The following is a 17,292-nucleotide window of genomic DNA, read 5'->3' as shown; positions in this document are numbered from 1 at the left end:
AACAAGGTATTTCAGTTTGCAGGAGCTGAATAGCCCAGAATATATCAGCTCACTGAATCCCCGACCAACCTGCTGGGAATCCTCCTCCCTATGATGTCTCTACTCCTCATTTCTTCCCCTTTCAAGCCCAATCTCTGCTAAACCTAAAATGGATTAGCACAGGAAGCTCTACCTGTGCTGCTCTCCTTTGCATATTCTGAATAATGAATGGCTACTCTGACATGCATGAATGCAGCCACAACTCGAATTTAAACAACAAATTGGGAATAAAAATCAAGGCAGAAGCCGGGCTTGCAGTGCTGGCAAATTGAGAGCAGCTCCACTGATCTCCAGGAGGACTCTGTAGATTTGCAGAATAAAGTCTCCCAGCAGCTCTGCTGGGATATGAGTGACACTTAAGCCTTTATGAGCTCTTGGTGCAGTTCATTCCATCCAGAATAAGCTCAGATGAGCAGGGACTGCAGCTTTGTACCTCTGAGAGGCCGTTGCCCTTCACAGCTCAGTGATCCTCATATTTAAATGCCCTGAAATTTCTGGAAAAGCTGCCACACAACAGGTGTTGTTCTGTGTGAGGTCACTGGAAAACAGTGGGAAATGCATTAAATCCACCCTGCTCTCCCCTTCCTAAATGGCTGGTGTTAAACAAACACTCACTTGTGCCAGAAATACCCGATTACCATTGCAATTAGTGACAGGCACATTCATTCACATCACTGAGCCCTTCCCCTTTCTTTGGGAAGCATCTCAGCATTTTTGTCGTATCTGTCTAATAAATGTCCCCCAAGCTGTACTGGCTTTTATTCCTTCCTTGAGAAACCTTTGAAGAGTTTGTTTCGTGTTATATTTGCCCTTCTGACTCGGGGAGGTGAATTCTCGTTGTCTTTTTGAGCCTCCCATGCAGTTTGTGCCCAATACATCTCTAATTTACCTCTGATAAATCTCTGCTACGTAAATACTGCTCTAATCAAGCAGTGCTAATAACCTGGCCCAGAGGTAGCTGCAATGCAGATGTCCAGTTTAATCTCTGAATTAGCCAGATTAGGCAAGGATAAATATCCTGTCCCTGTGATCGGTGTCTCAGACAGACTTTGGCTCCAGGGAGTCTCAAGGAACCAGGTATCAGGGTATTCTGCCAGGACTGAGAACCGCCCTGTGTCTGCTGCTTCTTTCGTGTAATCAAAGGACAAGTAACACTGCCAGGCTTCCCCTGAAGTGTCCAAGGCCAGGTTGGACAGGGCTTGGAGCACCCTGGGACAGTGGGAGGTGTCCCTGCCCATGGCAGGGGTGGCACTGGGTGGCTTTAAGGTCCCTCCAACTCAATTCCATGATTCCATGATCCTAAGTTACCTGGTTATTAGGGACCACTTGTAACAAAGGACATGGTGAGGGTGCAAGGGCTCGCAGAGCACTCATGCCTTGTGAAAACTGCAAACTGAAGGAAAAAAAATATCCTATTTACACGTGTCTGGGGGTTCTGAGGTGCAGCCAGGGCTGGGTATTCCCCAACCTCACCGAGGGGACCTCAGCCACAGCCTGGGGTTTGCAGCACATCCTCGAGGCTTCTGCCAGGGCAGCTGTGGGGAAGCCGAGGGAGGTGTTCAACACAGCCTGGGCGTGTTGGGGGCTGCACCTAGACCTGAGGGGAGCTGGATCTGAAAGGGCCAGAGGTGGGCTCGGAGGGACGCTGAGAGATGCCGCAGGCAGGTCCGAGGCTGTGCCCAAGGAGGGCCGAGACAGGGCTGAGACGGTGAAGCAGGGCTGAGACGGTGAAGCAGGGCTGAGACGGTGAAGCAGGGCCGAGCCGGGGCCGTTCCAGAGCGGGCCGGCCACAGCCCCCACTGCATCCCTTCACCGCTGTGATGCCCGGAGCTGTCCAGGCATCCCTTCACTGCTGTGATGCCCGGCACCATCGCGGTGATGTCCGGCCCGTGCCGCTCAGGCCATCACAGCAGTGAGGGAATGCCTGGACAGCTCCGGGCGTCACCTCACCGCGGCGATGCCGCCGCGCCGCGCCCCGCCCCGTCCCCGCCCGGAGGCCGCTCCGCCCGCCCTCCCCGCGCATAAATATCGGGGTGCGGGCGGCGCCCGCCGCAGAGCAGTCGCCGGAGCCCCCGCAGCCATGAGCTCGTACGGCTACGACCCGTTCTTCCCGTCCTACAAGCGGCGCTACGCGGAGAGCCCGCGCATCCATGTGTCGGTGCGCAGCGGCGGCGGCTTCGGCTCGGCGCGCTCCGCGTACTCCAGCCTGTCCGCGCCCGTGTCCTCCGTGTCCGTGCGCCGCAGCTACGCCACCTCCAGCGCCTCGGGCTCGCTGCTGCACTCGGTGGACAGCCTGGACCTGAGCCAGGTGGCCGCCATCAGCAACGACCTCAAGTCCATCCGCAGCCAGGAGCGAGCGCAGCTGCAGGACCTCAACGACCGCTTCGCCTGCTTCATCGAGCGCGTGCACGAGCTGGAGCAGCAGAACAAGGTGCTGGAGGCCGAGCTGCTGGTGCTGCGGCAGAAGCACGCCGAGCCCTCCCGCTTCCGCGCGCTGTACGAGCAGGAGATCCGCGAGCTGCGCTTGGCCGCGGAGGAGGCGACGAGCGAGAAGCAGGCGCTGCAGGGCGAGCGGGAGAGCCTGGAGGAGACGCTGCGCGGGCTCCAGGCGCGCTACGAGGAGGAGGTGCTGAGCCGCGAGGACGCGGAGGCGCGGCTGCTCGAGGTGCGCAAGGGCGCGGACGAGGCGGCGCTGGCGCGGGCGGAGCTGGAGAAGCGCGTGGACAGCCTGCTGGACGAGCTGGCCTTCCTCAAGAAGGTGCACGAGGAGGAGCTGGCCGAGCTGCAGGCGCAGATCCAGTACGCGCACCTGTCCGTGGAGATGGACGTGTCGGCCAAGCCCGACCTGTCGGCCGCGCTGCGCGACATCCGCGCGCAGTACGAGAAGCTGGCGGCGCGCAACATGCAGAACGCCGAGGAGTGGTTCCGCAGCCGCTTCACCGTGCTCAGCGAGAGCGCGGCCAAGAACACGGACGCCGTGCGCGCCGCCAAGGACGAGGTGTCCGAGAGCCGCCGCCTGCTCAAGGCCAAGACGCTGGAGATCGAGGCCACCCGCGGCATGAACGAGGCGCTGGAGAAGCAGCTGCAGGAGCTGGAAGAGAAGCAGAGCGCGGATATCTCCGCGCTGCAGGTGAGGGGGTGGGGGCTGGAAGGGTCCCTGCAGAGGAGGAGGGTCGGGGTCCCGCAGGTGAAGGGATGATGGGGTTTGCAGGGCTCTGCAGGGGAGGGGATGATGGGCTTTGAAGGGCTCTGCAGGTGCCAGGGGTCGGGGTTTGCAGGCTCTGCAGGTGAAGAGATGTTAGGGCTTGAAGAGTTCTGAAGGTGAGGGGTTTTGGGATTTGCGGGGTCCCTGCCTGTGAGGGGGATAAAGATGTGCAGGTTCCCTGGCGGTGAGGGCGTTCAGGGTTTTCTGGGCTCTGCAGTTGAAGGGATGGATGTAGGGATTTGAGGGATTCTGCAGGTGTGGGGATCAGGGTTTGCTGGGCTCTGCGGGTGAGGGGAGTTGGGGTCTGCAGAGCCTCACAGATGAGGGGATCAGGGTTTGCAGGGAGAAGTTGTTGGCAGCATCACTCCTGGTTTGTGCTGTGCCTGTGTTGCAGGTAAGGCATCCTAAAATGCCAGTGCAAAATAACACGGAGCTGTAAAGCAGGATGTGGTGTGGAAATACAGACCCCAATCAGGATCTGAATTACCAAAATCATCCCAGAGATGGGGACACTCTGGTATTGCTTCTCTGAAGTGTGAGGTGTTACAAAATCATAACGCAGAACGCCCCTGATAAAGCACAAATTCATGTGTCCATGTACTGATACAGCCTGAACCGTTCTGCACCAAAAAATCATGGAATCACTGAATATCCCGAGCTGGAAGGGACCTGCAAGGATCATCAGTGGATATCCCAAAGCTAAAATTAGAAAAAGCACACAGAGGCCAAATTCAAAATGAAACAACACACAAATTTTGTGGATGCTTTGGCACTTGGGTACCAGAAAATTTGGCTCTGTGTGTCAAATAGGGCTGGAATAATGTGCTGTAGAAAACCTGCCAGGCAAGGTGTTAAATGAGGCTTTTTGGCTGAGGGTGGAGTGGGAGCTGTGCAGTTTCTGTCTGCCAGAGCAAGATTAAGTGAAAAGGATTGGAGAAATTCCTTGTGATTATTGCTAGACTTGGGAGAAATGGGAGTTTTATGCTGTCAATATTGTTCCATCCAACAGGATACAATCAACAAATTGGAGAACGAGCTGAGAACCACAAAGAGTGAGATGGCTCGGTACTTGAAGGAATATCAGGACCTGCTCAATGTGAAAATGGCCCTGGACATCGAAATTGCAGCCTATAGGTATGGCGGGGGATATTTTAATGAGCCAGAACTCGGAGCAGTTCCCATTCTCTTCAGGAGAATTCAGGTTATTGATCATTGCCCCAGCAAAAATCTTCATAGATTTGTAGCAGAGTTTAATCAGCTCCTCTCTATGTGCACACAGAATTTTTAGCGTGGCAATAAATGATCTCAGTTCTCCATCCTGACAGATAAAAATACCTGTTCTGTACTTGGGGGAGAGATTTTGTGTCAGTGGAATTCCTCAATAAAAATGGTTCATTTTCAAAATGGGAAATCCCTCAAGTGCCCTCAAGAACCGGGTTTGTTTCTGACTTGCAAATCTACAAATTAAATATTTTCCAGCAGAATTGTTGCTAAATAACTGTGATGTTTTGTCCCAGATACTGAGAGATTCCGATGCTGGAGCAGAATTTCTGTGGAAGCCACAAGGGGGAATACTGAGAGAGCAGCTCCAAACGTTGTCTGACATCTCAGCAGCAAATTGTTACAGCTGTGCCAGTCTGTGCGAGCTGCAGGGTGGCAAAATACACCTCCAGCTTCACCTGCTAGAGGAACCTGGTTCTAGAGGGGTTTTCCTGTTCCTTCCAACAAGGAAAATTATTAATTCACCTGCAATAGACACATCTGAAAGAGATTATTCCAAGAAAATAGGGTAGCACTGGCACATGGTGCAAAACCAGCCCTTAATTAACAACCAGATATCTCCGGGGCTTGTGATGCTGGATCCTGCTGCAGCACAACCAATTCCTTTCTCTTTGCTTTTGTTTTTCCCTGCTAGGAAACTGCTGGAAGGGGAAGAGACCCGGCTCAGCTTCACCAGTGTCGGCAGCATCACCAGTGGCTACAGCCAGAGTGCCCCCACCTTCGGCAGGTCCGCCTACAGCGGCCTCCAGTCCAGCTCCTACCTGATGACCACTCGCTCCTTCCCCACCTACTACTCCAGCCACGTCCAGGAGGAGCAGATTGAAATCGAGGAAACCATCGAGGCTGCCAAAGCAGGAGAAGCCAAGGCAGCTCCTGCAGAAGAGGGTGAGGAGGAAGAGAAAGAGGAAGGCGAGGAGGAAGTGGGAGAAGAGGCTGAAGAAGAGGAGGAAGGTACTTAGAGTTACTTCTAAATCCCTTTTTTTCGTGTTTCATGAAATATATTAGTCCCTGTTCATATGGGATAAACCCCAGAAATCCCAATGATTAAATCTAATGATTAAAACTCTTTCCTTTTCTACTTCCATGAGCCAAAGGATGGTGGGATTAAGTGCATGGAATTCAAGCAGGGAAGTCTGAATATTGAATGCAAGATCAGGTGAAATGTTCAGTCAGGCTGATGATAGGTTTCCAAAACCCTCAATGATAATGTTCAGGTTGCAGCAAGCAGCATTTAGTTATGAGGGATATCCTCAAAAAGAAGGACCAAGGACATCCTGAGCTGAATATGAATTCCCAGAGAGCAGCCCGAGACAATGGGAACATCAGCTGACGTCTGGGGCTGGAATTACTGTGTTCAGTGCACGGCAGTGTCACATCTCTGCAGTGCATTGGTGGCCGTGGAACTATGAGGGGTTCGTTAGTGTAAAGTTTAATTATAGGGAAATTACAGCCAAAGAGCCAATCAGAGAGCAGTGACAGATTCTTCAAGTCTTTGCTTTAAGCAGTGAGTCCAGAATTGAGATTTTTCACAGCCATGATTTGTTTTTATCAAGTGTTTCAGTCCCCCTGAAATCCAGGATAAATTGGTTGTGCAGTTTTGCTGTAGCTGGCTGCCAGAATGTGTGGGGTTGAGGGAGGATCCCACTGAACTGGGATCAGGAATTGGACCCGGATGTGAAATACCTTTCTGTCCTTCAAAGGTGCTAAGGAGGAATCAGAAGAAGCCAAAGAGGGTGAGGAAGAGGAAGGAGAAGGAGAAGGGGAAGAAACAGCAGCAGAAGAAGGGGAGGAGTCCCAGGAAGCTGCTGAGGAAGCTGCTGAGGAGGAGAAGGAGGAGAAGGAAGAGAAGGAAGCAGCAGGAAAGGAAGAGAGCGAAGGCAAGAAGAAGGCTTGATCCAAGGGCAGCTTTCCATCAGAGCCAACGGCTGACTGAGCTCCAGCTGCAGTCTCACCTATTTAATTCAGTGACCACTGAGGTTCCAAGTTCATGATTATGATGTTTCTCCCTGTGCAGAGTCTGAGTTTGCTTGCAGAGCACCCAAGGCTTGCTCCCCGAGTGCCGCATGGTTCCACGTATGAGTTCAGGGCTTCTGTCTTCCCTGGGTGACCCAGAACCTTAACATTTAAAATGGGGGGAAAATAAGTGGTGGGAATGAAAGGTTACATTTATCTTGCATTTAAAATAATTATGGAAACGGTGGGTGGGGGAAGTGATGGAGGCTTCATTAAGTACGTGCAATAAAGCAGTCAATAAAGTTCAGAAATGCTTACACGGATTCCTCGTGCGTGTCCTGTGTCCCTGATGCCCCTAAAAGGTTGATAAAGGGGTTTATCACACTCACCCTGTGGATGAGCAGTGGGGAAAATCTCTTGGGGGTGTAAAATTTCACACATTTGACAAAAACACCCTGGGGTGTGCTGGGGGCAGGCATGGGTCTCACGGGCTCGGGGGTGCAACAAGCAGGAGCTGCCTCCTGAAAAGTGGGAATTTGGCCAAACCAATACAGAGGGGAAATGCAAATGTGGCTGCTCAGTGGTGGCAGGAAGTTGCTCAGTGTCTGGTGGGTCAGGGATGGAAGAGCGACTGAGGGTGTAGGTGCGGCTTGGAGCAAACATCTTCAAAAATGACCTTAAAATCAGAACATGATGAGCAGTTAGAGGGATGGATGGTGTGGGGGAAGGAGCTGCCTTTCTCTCCCAGCTGCAGAACTCAACCCTCTCTGGGCTGCAGAGGCTCATCCTGAGAATTTTTCAGGGATTTTTAAAGTTTTGCCTGAGCTAAAAAAGGCACAGAAATGGAGCATCCAACAGCAGCACAGCCTGGTGCTGCCTAAGCACTGTGCTGTGCTCTGAGCCTGTTTAACTTCCACTTGCCTACAGCTGCGACATGAAATTAAACCTTGTAAGGGCAAGCACTGGGCTAATGCTGCAAATTAAACCTGTTTAAATAAACTAAACCCATGGAAATCTGAGTTCAAATAGGCATTAATGGCTGCCTTAAGCTTTACAGACAGATGTGGCTGGATGAATTTCTGCACAGGATTTTGGGGTAGCTTTTCATTTTTTGTACTGGGGATGTGGTATCGGTTGGTTCTCCTCAACGGCTTTGTTCAGAGAGAAAGGAAATCTCTTTTTCTATACAAATTTTAGGAGTGTTCCAAAAGCATCTCCCTTTTCAGTGTTTAAAGGGTGATAAAAGAGCTTGTACTGGCTGAAGTAAGCACTTAAAATTATTATTTTCTTTCCCACCCCCAAGAAAAGCAGCAGGAGAAAGAAAAGGAAGCTTGGTCAAGCCATTTGGAGAAGCAGTAATTCCGGTAACTCAGGGAGTTCCAGTATCATTCCCCAAATTTTTTTCCCTACTTTCCTGGGAGTTTGATGCTTTTGAGAACCAGAAGGAAAAGAGGTAAAATAATTTTCACTTTCTTCAACAACACCTCTTAAATATTTCTTTTTCCATTTCCCTCCTGCTTTATTTTCCTCCCTGCTTTTATCAGAGCTGTTGTTACAAAGCAGATCTCATTTTCCCTCTCCAGGCCAGTGGTGAGGAGAACTGGGGGAACTTGCAGTGCTCTTTATGGAGTGCTTTTACAGCTGCTGGGGGGATGGAGGGGACCTGCTCCCCCTGGGGTGCGATGCCTCCAGCTCCCCCAGCAGACTGCGGGGCTGCTGCTCGGAGATAAGGAGCAGGAGCTGCTTCTCAGAAATCAGAGCTGGTTCTCAGGAACTCCCCTGAGTGCTGCAGCAGGAAGTGATGCCTGCACTCAGCTGGGAGAGAGGGGCTGCCCCTGAGGAGAAAAAACCTGTTCCAGCCCTGGGCAGAGCCCATCAGGATCATCAAAGCCAGAGCAGAGCTGGGCAGCTCGGCTGGAGAGAGCATTGCCAAGGGAAGGAGGGACAGGACAGGGGGGAACAGCTTCAAACTGATAGGGAGGAGGTTTAGATGGGATATTGGGAAGGAATTCTTTATTCAGAGGACCTTGAGGGGCTGGGATGGAATTCCCAGAGCAGCTGTGGCTGCCCCTGGATCCCTGGAAATGCCCAAGGCCAGGCTGGAGGGGCTGGGAGCAGCCTGGGACAGTGGGAGGTGTCCCTGCCCATGGCAGGGGTGGCACTGGATGGGTTTTAAGGTCCCTTCCCACCCAAACCATTCCATGACAAATTAAATCCTGCCTTTATCCAGCACTCTGAGCTCCTTTTAACTCTTCAAAACCCCATTTTACTTCCTCTTCCATGACTTTTCCTTGCTGACAAACTCCTCCTTCCCTCAGCCCTTTGCACCCGTCTCTGTTCTGGAAAGCAAAGCTCCCTGTGCAGCCAGGGCTGCTCCAGAGCAGCACATCCAGAGCTCCAGCAGCTCTCCCCTCTCTCCTGCTGCCGTTCCCAGGCTGCTCCCTGCTCCCTCTGTTCCTTTTATTGCATTGCAGCTCCGCCGGGCTCTGTGAGTCAGCCCCAGCAGGAGCTGCAGCAGGGCTGACTCTGCAGTGACCGCCCGGGCTGGGCCCCAGTCCTGCCCCGCTGCCCAAACTGGTGGGAGGGAGGCTGGGCTGGATCTGTGTGTTCCCAGCTGCTCCCAGGGCTGTGGGATGGATCCTGCAGCCAGCACTCGCTTTACCTTGGAAAATCCAGGCGCTGGCTTTGACGCAATGCAGTAAGAGCTGGCAGAGGGAGGCTCAGGAGAAACTTTCCCCCGAGTTGCAGCTGCAAGAAAAGCCAGGAGTGTCCTGGGGGTTTTTTCCTGCTCTTTGGGTCTGGTTCAGCCTGAGGTCTCATCCCAGGGAACACCCAGGGAGGTGCTGGGTGCTTTCCCTGAGATGCACACACACCCCCTCCCCTCAGCACGGAGAGCACCTGTACAGAACATCCCGGGTCCAGAAATTCACCTTCTAGTAACTAAATAATTAACAGCTCATCATTTGCTGCCTTCCCAGATTAGCTGAGGATACTTTAATCCTGAAAAAAAAGCAGGAATAGAGCCCACATGTGAACAGGGAGCACACAAACCCTGATGACTGGAGAAAATTCTGGTGCCTGACTCAGCTCCCTGGCAAATGCAACCTGTTTGTGTTTTGTAACGCTGCCCAGTTTGTTCCCACCTGGAATTTTGTTCTGGATGCTGAAGAATATCTGTGGCACCTCCACAACCCAGCATAGTAGGAAGATCCTGGTTTAGAGCCCTCCAGCTCCTGAAGCCACGGTGGTCTCGATATCCCACCTTAAAAAAGATACACAAATTCTCACTGTCAATTCCTTTAATTAGTGTTTTTCCCTTCCTGGATTTTTTTTATTGTTTAATGAACTTCTCTGTCTGAAAATAATTATTCCCTTCGCTGGTTCTGTGCAGTCTGGAGGAGTAATTGGTGCAGAACAGGCAAATAACATCCTATTTATGCCTCTCTGCCCGGGAATTGTGCTCTCCTTTGAAACTGTTTGATTGCAGATGTCAGTAGACAAAACCCTCTTGGCACCATGAAATATTAATCAGTTCTTACAGTTTTATAAACATTTAGAAATGTGTTAACCACTTGCTTGTTCCTCTTAGGATTTGCTGGGAACATCTGCAGTGGGAAATGGGCTAAATTCACAAATTTGGTGTGTGAGAGAGGGGGGGGATACAGTTCTGGGTAATAACTAAAAGCTGTGGCACATTTTGGGTGAGAAAAGGAGGAAAATGAGGATGTTGTGGAACACATCATGCCAAGGGCTTGTTTGCCTCCCAAAACCATGCAGGGAATGGATGTACCCCGGGCAGAGGGGTTGGTGCAAACTCCTCATCTCAGGAGCTGCAATCGTGGATTGCCAGAGTGCAAACCAACACAAATGATGATTTTGGGGTCCCTGGAGCTGTGTCCTACCAGGCCTGAAGAGAAAGCAGCTGGAAAAGAAGCCCAGCATGAGAAATAGCCAGGCTGGGATCCCACCTGCACACGTTAAATGTTCCCGAGTCTCCTGCTGACACCAACATTTAATCCACCGTGCAAGGTGACCCTTCCTCTCCCTGCTGAATATTCCCAACCTTCCACTCCGAGGGGTGGATTTTGCAGTTTGGGACATTTTAGTGACTCCTAGAACTTAACTGAAAGCATACAAACATAATCTCGTGTTAATTGGGGTTGAGCTATGGTGTTCTCTTGGAAATTTTGTTTAAATCCAAGGGGAAAACGCCTTCAGTGCTCCCAAACCTTTGGTGCAGACACCAAAAATAGGGGAGTGCTTAACTCCTCATTCCTGAAGGTAAAGTTATTTTTGTGTCACACCCACACGTGACTCCAGAGAAGCTGCCATTTAATTTGCTAGCTCTGCTTTAATTAAGCATCACTCAGCAGCCGAGCTGGGAGCCCAGATTCCCACCCAGTGATTTGCTCCACAAAGGCACCCAGATTGGTTTGAAAGCCTTATCTGCTGTGGGCTCCCCGCCACTTCTCCCGTGAGGAACACGCTGGACCCTTCCAATTAAAAACTCCTTGATCTTCAATTACTGATGGGGTGAAGAATCGAAGGCACATGGAAACCACAGCTTTTGATCAGAGCCTCAGTTAGGCAACAGATTTCAGGGCAGTCCACAGCCTAAATCCAGGCTTTAGAATTATTTGCATTTCTTCGTGAGTTATGGAAGGTGGGGCAGAAGCTGCATTCTTCGCTTTCCTTTTGAAATGGGGAATAAACACGAAATTAATCTTAAAATTAATTCCCACATTGGAGTTGGAGCCTTTATCTTCTTCCCTTTGCTTCATTCCTCTCCATTTATTTTTCCAGGTAGAGGAATTTTTGATTCCTCTGGAAGAGGCCACCACTTAGGAGGTCTTGCCGTTGAAGATTTAAAAATGTCAAGTTTATATCCCTTGGCTTTGAGTTTAGAATTTTGTGTTTAGAGGCAGATTGAACCTCTTGATCATTCGAGCCAGAGAATTGATAAGGAGGTTCCCATACAATTAAAGCAAGAGGGGTTAAAATAACCAGAACCAAGCCCATTTTGAGGACCTTGTGGTGGCTTGGTTGAGTCCCCTAAATGGGTTTTTGCTCAATTAACTGACAAACTGAAGGTGCCACACCCAGCTGTGGTTCATGCAGCTTCTCTCCCAGAAAAACCAAGGAATTCTTTGGAAATTGGCTCTCTTTATGTGTGGGTGTTGGGGTGTAAGGAGGAAAACGATGCTTACAGAAGGTTTTAACACTTTTTGGCTCAGTACAAGCAGCATTGAGGGCTTAGAGACCTTCCCCTTCCTATGAAAAGGAACTGCAACCCCTCTAAGCACCTCAAGGCCAGCCAGAAGTGCTCAATGGATTCCTCTTTCCCCTAGAAAATATGGGATGTGGCTCTTACTTTCTTAATCCAGCCTTTGGGCTGGTACAGGAAATTTCTCCATCATAGCCAATTCCCAAACCACAGAACACCCCAGGTAGGATGGGACCCCCAAGGACCACCAAAGCCCAGCTCCTAAACGAGGACGCTTCGAAAAAACCCCCTCAAGCAATTTTCCATCCCCTTTCAGGAAAGAGCATCCAGCCTAGGAAAGGGTTTAAATTGGGACAAATCACCAGAACAAGTCATGTTTTCATATTGACCTTTATTGAGCAAGAACTGCTGTGACTGTTTTACATCAAACAACAAAAGGTTGCGTACTGTGCATGTCAACAAGGTTCTCCCAGGAGCAAAAGTCCACCCTAATTGCACCAGTGAGGTAAACATAATTAGTTATAAGTAGCTTTTTTTATTTTTTTTTTAAGGCTAGGAGAGTTCTGGTTCTCATGAATACTCTATTACTGTTTTCAGTTTGGTTTTGGCTCAGTTGGTTCTTCGCATAATACATCTGAACTTGTTCCTCAGATACATCCCTCCAACAGCTCAGGAAATTCAGAAAAGCTTCCTCTGCACATTTCATCTCATGCACTAGTAGTAGTAGTATTTTTTTGTAGATCCCCAAGCTCTGTGGAGGGAGTACATCTTGAGCCTGCATGCATTCCCCCCCCCTTCCCTATATTGCACGAAAAAGTAAAATACTGTGTGTCTGGAGCCTCCGTGAGAGAACCCGATCTGCTTTGAAGCCGTCACCCACATGCATTTTGCAGCTGTCTATGGCTTAACCTTTTGCACCGACCCAAGCTCTTGAATTGGTTTGAATTTTAGCTATGGTTGGTTTTATTCGCTCTCTTTAATCTCCTTTACTACGGCGTGTGAAGTGACTTTCTCCACTTTCTTGGTGGACACCAATTTCTCCTCGAAGCTTTCTTCGTGCTCCTCCACCTTCTGAGTGACGGTCACCGACTTCGTGATAAACGTGGTCCCGCTGTCCCCACCCTCCCCTGTGATTTTCTCTACTTTTTTGGTTACCACGATTTTCTCAGCCTTGTCATCCACAGGGCTCACATCGAGGCCGTTGGTCACCACTCCCTTGTCTTCCTCCTCCTTCTCTTTGGATTCCTCCTTTTTCTCCTCCACCTCCCCGTTGATTGCGATGTCCTCTTTCCTGGACTCCTTCTCGGCCTCAGCGCTCACTTTTGTTACCTTGGTGACGGTGATGGTCTCCTCCACCACAGCCTTGGCATCCTTGACCGGGGAGGGAGGCTTCTCTGGGGACCGGGGCTTCTCAGGAGTCACGGGCTTCTCAGGAGTGCGCGGCTTCTCGGGGCTCGCCGGCTTTTCAGGGGAGCGCGCCTTCTCCGGGGTCGCAGCCTTCTCCGGCGTTGCAGCCTTCTCTGGGGTCGCAGCCTTCTCCGGGGTCGCAGCCTTCTCCGGGGTCGCAGCCTTCTCCGGGGTCGCAGCCTTCTCCGGGGAGGTCACCTTTGGCGTGGCAGGTTTCTCTGGAGACGCTGCTTTCTCCTCCTCCTTGGCCGCCTTCTCTGCTTTCTCCACCTTCTGTTCTTTCACTGCTTCCGCAGCTTTTTCTTTCGGGGCGGCCTTGGCCGGCTCTGTTACGGGGGATTTTGGGGGCGATTTTGGGGGCGATTTCGGGGGGGACTTTGCGGGAGGGGTTTTGACCTTCTCTGCCTTTGCTGGTACCTCTTCAGCTTTGCCCTTGGCCTCAGGTTTTTCCTCCTCTTCCTCAGCTTCCTCCTCTTCTTCCTTTTCCTCAATTTCTTCTTTTTCAGAGCCACCTTCTTCTGCGGCGTCAGATTTTGCAGCTTCTTCCTCCTCTGCTTCCTCTTCCTCCTTCTCTTCCTCCTCAGGTGCAGCTTCTTCTGCAGGAGCCTTCTCAGCAACTTCTTCCTCTGCAGCTTCTTCTGCTTTTTCTTCCTCCTGTTCTTCCTGCTGTGCCTTGGCTGCCATTTCTTCTGCAATGGCTGCCAGGGCATCTTCCATCTCAGACTTTTCATCCTCCACCTTCGTCTCTTCAATGATTTCTTCTACAAACTTGTGCTGGACCTTCAGCTTTGGTGGTTCGATTTTCGTTTTCTGGATTTTGGTGGATGCTATTGTGACAGATGGTGGTCTGTGTGTGAATATGGGACCAGTAATGCTTCCAGAGAAGGCACTGAATCTTGTCTCTTCACCCTCCAGCAGCTTCCTGAGGGAATCAGGAGGAGAGAAAAAAAGAAAATGAGCATAAAAAACCAAAATAAGGGACAGTTGTTGGAATAATTGTGGCTGTCCCATCCCTGGAAGTGTCCAAGGCCAGGCTGGACAGGGCGTGGAGCAACCTGGGATAGTGGAAGGTGTCCCTGCTTTGGGATGAGCTTTAAGGTCTCTTCCAACCCAAACCATTCCAGGATTCTATCACAGTCCCTGCTGTACTGTTCCCCTGCCAGCAGGACAGAACAGTTTGCTGTGGAATGTGCTGGAACTGCCCAGTGCCATCCACGGCTCACAGCCCCAGCCCAGCTTTCCTTGAATCCGCTCTTTTGCAAAACTCACATCCAGCAGTTTTTAGCTTGGTTTGCCTGTGGCAGGTGTGACACGTCAGTGATCAGTTAAAATTCATCTTTAATGTCAGAAAGCTCCATTATGGCATAAATCAGCAGGGATTAGGACAAACTAATTAATTTCATAGGATTCATTACGACTTAGGCAAACAGAATTTGACACAGCCAAGAGACCCAAATCAAATATTGTGTCTGAGGCAGTCACAGCTGATTAGAGCACATGTTCTAATTTGGTAATTTGGGCATCCACCTTTTTTTGTGGGAATACGAGAACTGGAGATTTCAGCTGACTTTGGCAGCAGCCAGCTACAGCCCCCGGGGTGTCTGTGGGTCTGAACAACCTCAGGAATTTCAACAGATCTGGAGATGGGGGTGGTTTTTTGTTGTTTTTACTTTTCTTTTATTCAAATGTTTTTCATCTGAGCCTGTGACCCAGAAAAATCAGGAGATCTCCAGTGAGTTCTGAAGTGATACAGAGGAGACTAAAAAAACCTGCCAGGTGATGGCAACAGCAAGCAACGCTCAGCTCCAGATTAGAGCGGGTGCCTCTGAAGGAAAGTTGAGCAAGAAAAGCAAAAGTGTTTGTGACAGGCAGATCAGCACTCGCTGCCTCAAATCATGATCAAGCAAATTCCCTGTCTCTCCCAGGCGATGAAAGGGAGCTCTGGTGACAAGCCCTGCATGCCTGGCATCTGCAAAGCAGACAGGAATTAAAAATAAACTCGTCTTTCGCTGCATCTCCTGCTCGTGCGGCCAAGGACAGAATGCGGCGCGGGAGCCGCCGCACTGAGTCACGCTGTGCTGTGCCCGCGGGGCTTGCTGGCAGCTCTACCACTGATTAGCGGGTCCCTAATGACCTTCTGGGCTCTAACTGGGCTGGCTAATGGTTGCGGTGATTTAGCCTGGCTCTAATTTTACCCGTGTTCACTGCATGCAGATATTTCTTAGCTGTGGTAAAGCCTCCCGAGCCAGCAGCATCCGCAGTGCTATTAATATTCCAGACACGTCTGCAGTGATCCCACTGTACCTGTACGCAGCAATTTCGATGTCCAGGGCCATCTTGACATTGAGGAGGTCCTGGTACTCCCTCAAGTGACGAGCCATTTCCCACTTCGTTCCTCTGAGCTCGTTTTCCAGCTGGTGAATCGTGTCCTGCAAGGGAGACGCAGAAAACCCCTGTGACACGGGCAGGCGCTGCACGCGGGGACAGAGCGGGCACAACTTCTCTGAGGGGACTTTTAGAAACTCTTCCCGCCGCTCGGGGAGGCAGGGCCGGCATCAGAGCAGGACCCACCCGCTCCTACCGCCCTCCGCAGCATCCTCTCCCCGCCTTCCGCATCCCTGCATCCCTCGCTGCGCAGCCGGCACCGGGCACCCCCCGCATCCCTCCATCCCTCGCCGGAGGCTGGCACCGGGCACCTCCCGCATCCCCCTCCCCAGAGCGGGCACCGGCCACCCCCCCGCTGGGCTCGGGACAGCCCCGCGCCGCCTCCCCGGTACCTGATAGGTGGTGAGGTCGTTATTGTGGCGCTCCTCGATGTCGCTGAGCTGCCTCTCCAGCGACTCCTTGGTGCCGCGCACCGACTCGAGCTCGATGCTCTTGGACTGGAGCTGCCGGCGGTACTCGGCGATCTCCTCCTTGGCGGAGCGGATCGCCTCCTTGTTCTGCTCGGCCGCCTCGGTGAGCTTGGCGTAGCGGCACTTGAACCACTCCTCGGCCTGGTGCATGTTGTGGTCGGACTGGCACTCGAGCTGGGCGCGGATCTCCTTCAGCGCCGTCGTCAGGTCAGTCTTCAGGTAGTCCTTCCTCTCCACCGTGGCGTGGGACGCCTGCAGCTGCGCCAGCAGCTCGGCCACCTCCTCCTCGTGGTTGCCCCTCAGGAAGGCCACCTCGTCCTGCAGCGACTGCACCTTCTTGTCCAGCTCGGCGCGCATCAGCGAGGCCTCCTCCATCTCCTTGCGCAGGGCGCGGATCGTCGCCTCCGTCTCGTCGCGCAGCCGCGCCTCATCCTCGAAGCGCTCCCGCAGGCGCTGGATGTCCTCCTCGATGTGCTCCGAGTCCAGCTGGATCTGCGCCTTCTCGTGGCTCACCTGCTCCAGGGCCCCGCGCAGCTCCCGCAGCTCCTGCTCGTAGGCGTCGCTCAGCTGCGCCCGCCCGGCGTGTTTCTGCCGCAGCGCCGCCAGCTCCGCCTCGATCTCCTTGTTCTGCTGCTCCAGGTAATGCACCTTCTCGATGTAGCCGGCGAAGCGGTCGTTGAGCCCCTGCAGCTGCTCCTTCTCGTTGGAGCGGCTCAGCTTGAGCTCGGCCGCGCCGTTGAGCAGCGAGGACTGGCTCACGTCCAGGCTCTCGGCCGAGCTCAGCACCGTGGAGCCGTAGGTGGCCCGCGGGCCGCCCAGGTTGGGGCGCTTGTAGGACGAGGACACGGTGCTGCCCGAGCCCCGAGACCACGACTGCGAGCGGAAGCCGCTGGACGGGGACGCGCTGGCGCGGCTGTAGGTAGCCCGGGTCTCGGTCACCCGGCGGTACGAGGGGTTGCCCAGGGGCTCCATGGTGTAGCTCATGGTGGGGCGCTGGGGGCGGCGGTGCGGGGCTGCTCCGGCCGCCGCCGCCCCTTTTATAGCCCCGCCGGGCGGCTGCGGGGCGGCCCCGCACACGTGTGCGGGGGGCGGCTCCCCCCGGCCCGGCCCCGGCCCGCCCCGCGCCCCGCCCCGGCTCCCCCTTCCTTCCCTTGCCGTCCCTCGCCTCGTCCCGGCTGCCCCTGCCCGGCCCCTGACGCCTCCCCGGTGCCCCTTCCCCACTCCCCGCTGCTGCCCCTGTTCCCTGCCCCCTCCTCTCCCTTCTCCTCCCTGTTGCCCACCCACTCCCCCCTTTCTTCTTTCATTGCTGCCCCCACTCCCTCCTTTCT

General features: G+C 52.8%; 2 protein-coding genes across 2 annotated transcripts; one reads left to right on the top strand and one right to left on the bottom strand.

Moving 5' to 3' along the window:
* Window positions 1-2,119: 2,119 nt before the first annotated feature.
* On the top strand, window positions 2,120-6,419 carry NEFL (neurofilament light chain; the record flags this gene model as incomplete). Its single annotated transcript, XM_082298194.1, has 4 exons — window positions 2,120-3,169; window positions 4,254-4,378; window positions 5,160-5,476; window positions 6,226-6,419. 4 exons carry the CDS (start codon window positions 2,120-2,122, stop codon window positions 6,417-6,419), a joined length of 1,686 nt encoding a protein of 561 aa, XP_082154320.1.
* A 6,246-nt stretch (window positions 6,420-12,665) lies between these two features.
* Window positions 12,666-16,948, bottom strand: NEFM (neurofilament medium chain; the record flags this gene model as incomplete). Its single annotated transcript, XM_082298401.1, has 3 exons — window positions 12,666-14,031; window positions 15,414-15,538; window positions 15,887-16,948. The coding sequence occupies 3 exons, from the start codon at window positions 16,946-16,948 to the stop codon at window positions 12,666-12,668; spliced, it is 2,553 nt and encodes an 850-aa protein (XP_082154527.1).
* Window positions 16,949-17,292: the final 344 nt, after the last annotated feature.

The sequence above is a fragment of the Coloeus monedula genome (genome assembly GCF_965178545.1).
Source record: "Coloeus monedula genome assembly, chromosome: 28".
Lineage (NCBI taxonomy): Eukaryota > Metazoa > Chordata > Aves > Passeriformes > Corvidae > Coloeus > Coloeus monedula.
This window is presented reverse-complemented; position numbering and strand designations above follow the sequence as displayed.